Here is a 10,467-nt window from a genome sequence, read left to right as displayed (position 1 = left end):
GGCATATTTCACCAAAAGCTTTTCAATAATTTGTCAGCCTAAAATGAATGATTATGTGGGTTGAATGGAGTAAAAGGTTGATTCATATCTGCACAGCTATACTCATGCCAAAATTATAGGTTAAGAGTTCACAACTAACCATCACAGTTTACCCTTAACTAAGGCAGGAAATGTATATTTATGGAAATATTGTGACTAACCAAATTATTTTGTCCTTGTGTTTTTTATCTTATAGGAAGAATTGCAGCATGTTGTTCACCTCTGGAACACTCACAGAATCCACCCCTGCAGATACGTTGTAGCGCCGCATGGCCGTCCACTGCTTATGGACAGCCTTCCACAGCTGTATGGGACCAGGGATCACCTGAAAGGACTCTCTCAACAACAAATACAGGCATGTAGAGAGGAAGGCCTTCAGAGAGGTCCATACCCTTGTCATGAGACTGTTTTTTACATTTCATGCTTTGCAATGGCAGAGAATAATCTGCCTCCACACACTACTCCCAACGAAGCTATCAAACTGTATGTGTTCTTACGGGCTTACATGTTAGCTCATCTGTAACACAGTCCAGCTAGCACCAGGACTTGGGCCGAACTCGGTTATCCTGACACTGGCGCCCTGAAGGGGAGACAGCGAGCTGGCGGCCCTGCTGATCGAGAGGGGTGCCAACCTGGAGGAGGTCAATGATGAGGGATACACTCCACTCATAGAGGCTGCACAAGAGGGCCAAGAGGACATGGTGGTGCTGCTTTTGGCACAAGGAATGGGCTCTCGCTCTCTGGGTTTGAATTAAACTAGCTAGTGCTTCTGTTTAGAGATTTTACCTACCATATTGACCGTCCAAGCTCATTGTTGAGGCAAAATACGAAACCCCTCTTTTGGAAACAAAATTATCAAGTGATATGATTATATTAAGTTTTAGGCTCATTATCTTATTGAGTGGATGCAAAAAGGACAAGCTGGCTGTTCCAAAACAAATTTAAATCATTTTTCAATAGCCAACAGTAGATTAGTACCCCTTTAGTAAGTGCATTCCCTGCAAGGCCATCTTCAATCCTTCCTCTGTACACTCTTAGAAAAAAGGGTTCTAAAATAGTTATTCGGTTGTCCCCATAGGATAACCCTTTTTGGTTCCAAGTAGAACCCTTTTGGGTTCCAGGTAGAACCCTTTTGCATTCAATGTAAAACCCTGTGTGGAAAGGTTTCTACATGGAACCCAAACGGGTTCTACTTAGAACCAAAAAGGTTATTCAAAGGGTTCTCCTATAAGGTCAACCGAATAACCCTTTTAGGTTCTAGATAGCACCTTTTTTTCTAAGAGTGTAGTCTCTGTTGTCTGCAGGTACCAACATCAACGCTCAGACGGAGGAGACCCAGGAGACGGCCCTGCCGGGGCCAACATTAAGCTGGGCTGCTCAACACTTCTCATAGAGGGACACCTGGAGCTGGTCAAATACCTGCTGGCTGCAAGTGAGCAGAACCTCTTCTAACTGGACAGCCTCTCTGTTTGGTTCTCTCAAACCAAACTCTACCAACCTCTATTTGAGATTGTCTCATCCTCAATTCATACATTATCAAAATTCACTTGCCTATCACCAAACCCAACATCTTCTCAAGTTTTTATTTTTTTATCCAGATCACACACAACACTCGGGGTGTAATTTACACCTGTGTTCTTGTACACAGGAGCCAATGTCCATGCTGCCACTGCGATGGGAGACACAGCGCTGATGTACGCCTGAGAGAACGGACACACAGACGTGGCTGACGTGCTGCTGCAGACGGGGGCTGACCTGGTTAGACCTCTCCCTAACCCTCTGGCCTTATCTCTGGGAAACACAGTTCATGTCAATACACAGCCATTTTGCATGAGTTGTTCACAAGTTTGCATAAATGTCGGCGTGCTTCCCGAATGGCACCATATTCCCTTTATAGTGCACTACTTTTTACCAGGGCCCAGAGGGCTCTTGTCAAAAGTAGGGCACTTTATAGGGAATAGGGTGCCATTTAGGGCACAGTCTGGGTGTTGTTTAGATGCATGACTGCTTGAATATGTGTTTCCATGTGTCCGTTTTACTCACTCCTGTCTTTCTGTTTGTCTTGCAGAAACATGAATCGGAGGGGGACAGAACCCCTCTAATGAAAGTCAAGAAGGACCAATGTTTAGTGAGGTCATTTGCAGACTCCAAATTGTAAGCATTGTTTATCCTACTTTTGTGTCATATAGTTATAAGGAAATTAGTTTTAGTTTACAAATATTATATCTTGTTTGATTTTTGTCCTGTCATACATGTTATAGCCAAGGGCAATGTAAATAGGCATGTTTTTTTTTGCTAATATAATCTTCTCACAATTGGTGAAATGTTTTGCTGAATGCACATGTATTTAGATATTTGAAAAAATTGTCACACTGTGGCCAGAAAGGAGATCCATAAAGTGAACATGGACAGCATCTCTAAGCCTGAGTTCTCGTCGAGGAAAGATAAGGATGGCTCACTTAGGGAGCTCTACACTCACAATTCCACTTAGTTCAAGAACTGAATGGGCATTCTTATGGAGAACTCAAATGTCTTATTTAACTGAATTGAGATACAATTGATCTGGCTAATCCCAGGGTTGGACGGGGCAGTGTATTTCCTCAAAAACAAGGTGGTCCCTGACATTTGGAAGATGGACATGAGCGAGATCTTAGAATCGTCCACCAGCGACGAGGAGGACAAGGAAGTAAAGAAGAGTGAAGAGGAGAAGGAGGTGCTAAGGGTGGTCACACCATCGGGGTGTCCTACCTCCTTGACTACCCCAACAACATCCTTTCGGGCCCCGTGCCAAACCTACTGTATCTCAGCTCTCATCCCCCTCCCATGACACCTCTCAGGTAGGGACTGCTGGCTTACTTATAGACAAACAGCTACTACAAACATGTATGTTTATTTGTCTTGATGTAGTTGTATTAACATCACATTTTTATAAGTTGATACCAAATATACTTTTGTAATATCTGCCCTAACCCAAACAGGCTCCACAACTTCCATTCCAAGCCCTGGCCATGGTATTGCCTCCCCAAGCGCCAGACAGAGTACCCTCCAACATCACAACACCTCCACCTTTCATCACAAAAGCTCAGTCCAATAGTAAATACAGGTCTAACTTTGTTAATTCCATGACCAACAAGACAACTAGACAGCAGTTGAGTGCACAAGGCATCAAAGCGTTATAATGATTACTGTAATATTGTATGGTACAACCTTGTAGCTAACTGGTTGTGTTGTCCTGTGTGGCTGTCTCAGGCGGTTCCAAGCAGAGGCTGAGCCCCTTCCAGGGTAATACGTCACTGCAGACGGTCCAGACACATACCTGCTGCCCCCCTTCTACCTGTACCAGCCCCTGGAGTGCATTGTGGAAGAGACAGAGAGCAGGCTGAATGAGCCAAAGGATCTTAGACATAGAGAAGGCAGAGCTGCAGAAGAAGAAGATCCTCAAGGAGCAGTTCACCAAAGAGTACATGAAGGCCAAAGGCCTGAAGGATGACCCGGGGCACCCCCTACCCCTGTAGCTTCTTACCTTGGCCACTCAGCATTCTAGACTTTAATACAGCAGAATACCCTGACAGCTCCTGCCCTGACCTGCTGAGGCTGATGGTGAGCCAGCAGTAGATGTTGGGGCAGCAGTTGATAGGCCTGGGACTGGGCCTTCTCACTCAGTCCCCCGACAGACTCATAGTGGCCTTCCCCGCACAGACACGCTGGACGACATCATGGCAGGTATGTGAGCAGTTACTGTAGAAGCTGGTTCTTCACTTTCCTTATTCTTGTAATAACAAAAAGTAGGGTGGGTGTTCTGTCCCCCATCCTTTTCCTTAATGCTGAACATGGTTTCAACACATTTTCAACATAATTCACAACTGCTTCTAAATGAAATCTTAAATTCTAATGTAATTTGATTTAGTTATAATTTGAAGGCTCTTGTCGTATCGGGTGAATGGTGGCCATTATTGCTGTCAACAAAGAGTCCATTTATGCTGCATCGTGTTAGAGGCTTTTATTAAAATCACGAGGTTACAGCATAAATGACAGGTGACATGACACCCGGAGAGCGACGCCTCCGAATGGCTGCTCGCTCTGCCCCTCCGTCGTTGTTCCCCCCTTATATATAACCTTCCAAGATGTGAGTGGCTCCCTCTACTGTCCAATCCCCGTGTCTACAACACACTTCCGGTCTGTTGTATGTGACGTCACACCCAAAACATTCCCTCTTGATACTAACACAAACAACATTCCATTTCTTCATGAAAAACATTTAACAAAGGCATAATCTTCAGATACGATACTCTCTTATTAACAGTTATCTCTTCCTCTCCCCCTGGTACAGGAGCGGTGAGCAGTAGAGTGTCTATGTTGAACACTACAACCTCGCCCATACCCACAGAACAGATGCCCATCAATTCAGTGTCCCCACCCTCCATGCTCCCCCTCTGGACATCGATGCACATCTACATCACCACGTAGCTATATTTTTATATTTATATGTCAATATTTCTGAGAAATTGATAGTTTGTGTGTAGAAGTGGGAGTCTATCTGTGTATGTACAGTTGAAGTCGGAAGTTTACATACACTCTAGCCAAATACATTTAAACTCAGTTTTTCACAATTCCTGACATTTAATCCTAGTAAAAATTCCCTTTCTTAGGTCAGTTAGGATCAACACCTTATTTTAAGAATGTGAAATGTTAAAATAATACTAGACAATGATTTATTTCAGCTTTTATTTATTTCATCACATTCCCAGTGGGTCAGAAGTTTACATACACTCAATTAGTATTTGGTAGCATTGCCTTTAAATTGATTAACTTGGGTCAAACGTTTCGTGTAGCCTTCCACAAGCTTCCCACAATAAGTTGGGTGAATTTTGGCCCATTCCTCCTGACAGAGCTGGTGTAACGGAGTCAGGTTTGTAGGCCTCCTTGCTCGCACACGCTTTTTCAGTTCTGCCAACACATTTTCTATAGGATTGAGGTCAGGGCTTTGTGATGGCCACTCCAATACCTTGACTTTGTTGTCCTTAAGCCATTTTGCCACAACTTTGGAAGTATGCTTGGGGTCATTGTCCATTTGGAAGACCCATTTGCGACCAAGCTTTAACTTCCTGACTGATGTCTTGAGATGTTGCTTCAATATATCCACATAATTTTCCTTCCTCATGATGCCATCTATTTTGTGAAGTGCACCAGTCCCCCCTGCAGCAAAGCACCCCCACAGCATGATGCTGCCACCCCCGTGCTTCACGGTTGGGATGGTGTTCTTCGGCTTGCAAGCATCCCCCTTTTTCCTCCAAACATAACGATGGTCATTATGGCCAAACAGTTCTATTTCTGTTTCATCAGACCAGAGGACATTTCTCCAAAAAGTACGATCTTTATCCCCATGTGCAGTTGCAAACCGTAGTCTGGCTTTTTTATGCCGGTTTTGGAGCAGTGGCTTCTTCCTTGCTGAGCGGCCTTTCAGGTTATGTCGATATAGGACTCGTTTTACTGTGGATATAGATACTTTTGTACCTGTTTCCTCCAGCATCTTCACAAGGTTGCTGTTGTTCTGGGATTGATTTGCACTTTTCGCACCAAAGTACGTTCATCTGTAGGAGACAGAACGCATCTCCTTCCTGAGCGGTATGACGGCTGCGTGGTCCCATGGTGTTTATATTTGCATACTATTGTTTGTACAGATGAACGTGGTACCTTCAGGCGTTTGGAAATTGCTCCCAAGGATGAACCAGACTGTTGGAGGTCTACAATTTTTTTTCTGAGGTCGTGGCTGATTTATTTTGATTTTCCCATGATGTCAAGCAAAGAGGCACTGAGTTTGAAGGTAGGCATTGAAATACATCCACAGGTACACCTCCAATTGACTCAAATTATGTCAATTAGCCTTATTAGAAGCTTCTAAAGCCATGACATCATTTTCTGGAATTTTCCAAGCTGTTTAAAGGCGCAGTCAACTTAGTGTATGTAAACTTCTGACCCACTGGAATTGTGATACAGTGAATTATAAGTGAAATATTATGTCTGCAAACAATTGTTCGAAAAATGACTTGTCATTCACAAAGTAGATGTCCTAACCAATGGAGTGGTTGAAAAACGAGTTTTAATGACTCCAACCTAAGTGTATGTAAACTTCCGACTTCAACTGTAGGTGTTGGAGAGTAATCTCTCTGTCCCCTGGTTTCACTCCTCTAATCCTGGCTGCTTCAACGGGTCATATTGGCGTGGTGGAGATCCTACTGGATAAAGGTGAGGACATCGAAGCCCAGTCTGAGAGAACAGTATAAGAGAACCAAAAACACACCTCTCTCCCTGGTCTGCTCTCTAGGAAGACAAGAGGTCCTGCTCTTCACTAAAACACATTCTTCCCTGAACATCACATTAATTAATTGTTAACTTTTTGATAAAACACTGGGGTATGGCCTTAGTGGAAATGCCCCAATAATAACCTGTGGTCCATTCCTTCCAGGTAGTAAAACTGTTGCTGCTGCGTGGGGCCAACAATGAGCACTGTAACATTTCAGATTACACTCCTCTCAGCCTGGCCGCCTCAGGGGGCTACATCAACTTCATCAAGATCCTCCTGAATGCTGGCGCTGAAATCAACTCCAGATACGACAGTTTATCAACCTCTGAAACACACAACCTTCCCTGTCAGTCACAAATATTTTTCCCACTCTGAACTGTGTGTATAATTATCCCTGTCCACATGTTTCCCCCTCTCCCTGTCTGCTCCTCTCTCACTGTGTATTTGTTTCCTGTCAGGACTAGGAAGTACACTGGGTATCTCTCTTCTGATGCTGGATGCCATGAACGGTCATGTCCTTGTGGTCAAGCTGCTGCTGGACATGGGCTCAGACATCAACACTCACATCTGTTTCAGCTTCTTGGCAATGAGGTCAAACCTCAACACCCCAAATTTTTTGTACCGCTTACAGTTCTTCCATCTTCAAGAACACTTTCTTGAAAGTCAAAGATGTCATGAGAGAAATCTTCCCATGGTCCTTTCTTAGATTTGTCTGAAAAGTTTTTAGAACATCAATGCTCTGGGCCTAATGAATTTATTTCAATTGACAGATTTTCTTAAATGAACTGTAACTCCGTTAAAACATTGAAATTGTTGCATTTATGTTTTTGTTCATGATATATCAGTCCACTAATACAGGAATAGTAAAGGATCAGTGCACTACTTTTGTGAAAAAATTTAAACTAAATGTATTTGAGTGATTACCAGCATTTGTAACTTGAGCGATAATTATCTGTACAAAACAGTTAATCTGATAATACTTGTGGAATGTAAAAATACTTGCTTGATATGTTTTCCAGTTTCTTGAAATACTTTGCAAATGCAACTTATTTCTATGGGGAAACTGAAATGGTCTATTAATTCCTTTTCCATTTTAGTAGACCAACTTATTCAGAGCAACTTACAGTAGTGAGTACATTTTCGTACTGGTCCCCTGTGGGAATCGAACCCACAACCCTAGCATTGCAAGCGCCATGCTCTACGAACTGAGCCACATCATCACAAACCACTTGATGTCTCAATGTACTAAATTACTGTATTGTGCATAATCTTTCTTCATGGTGATGGAAAGTCTACAGGTACAAACCTAGATGACCAGTCTATGTACAATACAGTAATGTACTTTTACATTAAGCGGTTTGTAAGGATGGTAAATTAATACTGCACAAAAAGTGGTTGTTTTCCATGTTATTTGATCAAGAAAAATATTTAATTTGATGTGGATGTTTTGTGTTTTTGCCCATAACTTTGCACCTTTTTGAAGTAAATGTTAGAGGACAGGGTTTTGTTCTTTCTGGATTCCATTAGAATGACAATCACAGAGAAAGGGACAGGGCAACAACTCTTACAATTCCAACTATTGAATCCTGCAAGATACTGTTCTTAATTATACAACTACTTTTTTGGCAATGTGGAGATGCTGAATGTTTTTTTGGGTCCATGCTACAGATATCTATTATGGTGGGGAAAAAAGGCTGTTATAATGTTTATCCAGTGTATCTATGCATTTAACTAAAGTCACAATGTACTAATAAGACTTGCTCCCTCTGCTAGAACACTACATTTTGTCTACGTGACTGACTCATGGTTCTGGATTTACAGCCAAATGCTGTTGTTATAAATCCTGTTATTTAGCAGTAGACTGAACTAAGCTGTGAGAGACGACCAACACAAATGGTTTCGATTCCTTTGATAAACAGTGTTGCGACAATGAGCACTGAAAAATGGTGTGACATTTCTCAACAAGACCTCACCACAGACCAACCGCAGCCTCTCAGTTCCATAGTCATTTGGCTGCACATTTGCGTCACCAACAAGTGCTTCCTCACAGCTATTGCTCTGTCTGGTTGTCACACCACCCAAGTGCAGTATTTTTTGTTGGGCTCTTAACTATGCACATTTTGAGTGATTGTTAACTGCTCCAGATTTGCAAATCTTACAATGAAATAAGTTGTTTTGAAGAATCTGCAGTCTCTTCCTTTCTGGTTAGAATTTCCACAACACTATATTGGTCCATTAATACTATTGAATCCTTCAAGATACTGTTCTTAATTATACAACTACTTTTTTGCCAATGTGGAGATGCAGAATGTTTTTTGCCCATGCTACAGATATCTATATTGGGCCGTTAATACTAGTAAATGCCCAGTGCATTACTTTTGTGAAAGTATATTTTTCAAAAATTATATATTTGTATTAATATATTTTTTTTCAGAATTTATTTTTTGGGCACCCACAGCACCCCTACTTCCCGCGGCTATGTGTCTGGCCACAACACAACAAGCTGTATATTTGTTCTGCATGCTGCCCAAACTGCAGCCATACCGGTAACTGCCAAAATAAAGAAAACACTCGAGTTAACAAGGGATACAAAGTATACGTTATGGTGTGGGGTGCATTTTCCTGGCATGGTTTAGGTCCACTTGTAGAATCTAAGCCAAGGAACATTGAAGCGCCTGAGTCCTCCTGTGGTTGGCGGGTGCAGTAAAAAATTGTTTTATATATATATATATACACTGCTCAAAAAAATAAAGGGAACACTTAAACAACACAATGTAACTCCAAGTCAATCACACTTCTATGAAATCAAACTGTCCACTTAGGAAGCAACACTGATTGACAATAAATTTCACATGCTGTTGTGCAAATGGAATAGACAACAGGTGGAAATTATAGGCAATTAGCAAGACACCCCCAATAAAGGACTGGTTTTGCAGGTGGTGACCACAGACCACTTCTCAGTTCCTATGCTTCCTGGCTGATGTTTTGGTCACTTTTGAATGCTGGCGGTGCTTTCACTCTAGTGGTAGCATGAGACAGAGTCTACAACCCACACAAGTGGCTCAGGTAGTGCAGCTCATCCAGGATGGCACATCAATGCGAGCTGTGGCAAGAAGGTTTGCTGTGTCTGTCAGCGTAGTGTCCAGAGCATGGAGGCGCTACCAGGAGACAGGCCAGTACATCAGGAGACGTGGAGGAGGCCGTAGGAGGGCAACAACCCAGCAGCAGGACTGCTACCTCCGCCTTTGTGCAAGGAGGAGCACTGCCAGAGCCCTGCAAAAGGACCTCCAGCAGGCCACAAATGTGCATGTGTCTGCTCAAACGGTCAGAAACAGACTCCATGAGGGTGGTATGAGGGCCCGACGTCCACATGTGGGGGTTGTGCTTACAGCCCAACACCGTGCAGGACGTTTGGCATTTGCCAGAGAACACCAAGATTGGCAAATTCGCCACTGGCGCCCTGTGCTCTTCACAGATGAAAGCAGGTTCAAACTGAGCACGTGACAGACGTGACAGAGTCTGGAGACACCGTGGAGAACGTTCTGCTGCCTGCAACATCCTCCAGCATGACCGGTTTGGCGGTGGGTCAGTCATGGTGTGGGGTGGCATTTCTTTGGGGGGCCGCACAGCCCTCCATGTGCTCGCCAGAGGTAGCCTGACTGCCATTAGGTACCGAGATGAGATCCTCAGACCCCTTGTGAGACCATATGCTGGTGCGGTTGGCCCTGGGTTCCTCCTAATGCAAGACAATGCTAGACCTCATGTGGCTGGAGTGTGTCAGCAGTTCCTGCAAGAGGAAGGCATTGATGCTATGGACTGGCCCGCCCGTTCCCCAGACCTGAATCCAATTGAGCACATCTGGGACATGTCTCGCTCCATCCACCAACGCCACGTTGCACCACAGACTGTCCAGGAGTTGGCGGATGCTTTAGTCCAGGTCTGGGAGGAGATCCCTCAGGAGACCATCCGCCACCTCATCAGGAGCATGCCCAGGCGTTGTAGGGAGGTCATACAGGCACGTGGAGGCCACACACTACTGAGCCTCATTTTGACTTGTGTTAAGGACATTACATAAAAGTTGGATCAGCCTGTAGTGTGGTTTTCCACTTTAATTTTGAGGGTGA

The 10,467-nt window shown here is 43.6% G+C and overlaps 1 protein-coding gene across 1 annotated transcript; it reads left to right on the top strand.

Annotated features, from left to right (window-relative positions):
* The first annotated feature begins 1,292 nt into the window (after positions 1-1,292).
* Positions 1,293-8,689, top strand: LOC311106697 (uncharacterized protein). The gene is made up of 10 exons (XM_084149092.1): positions 1,293-1,471; positions 1,688-1,797; positions 2,108-2,193; positions 2,631-2,876; positions 3,018-3,132; positions 3,289-3,762; positions 4,370-4,502; positions 6,188-6,285; positions 6,506-6,689; positions 6,802-8,689. The coding sequence occupies exons 6-9, from the start codon at positions 3,756-3,758 to the stop codon at positions 6,541-6,543; spliced, it is 276 nt and encodes a 91-aa protein (XP_084005218.1). The 5' UTR covers positions 1,293-1,471; positions 1,688-1,797; positions 2,108-2,193; positions 2,631-2,876; positions 3,018-3,132; positions 3,289-3,755; the 3' UTR covers positions 6,544-6,689; positions 6,802-8,689.
* The last annotated feature ends 1,778 nt before the right edge of the window (positions 8,690-10,467 follow it).

The sequence above is a fragment of the Coregonus lavaretus genome, assembly GCF_964263955.1.
Source record: "Coregonus lavaretus genome assembly, chromosome: 31".
In the NCBI taxonomy this organism is placed as follows: domain Eukaryota; kingdom Metazoa; phylum Chordata; class Actinopteri; order Salmoniformes; family Salmonidae; genus Coregonus; species Coregonus lavaretus.
This window is presented reverse-complemented; position numbering and strand designations above follow the sequence as displayed.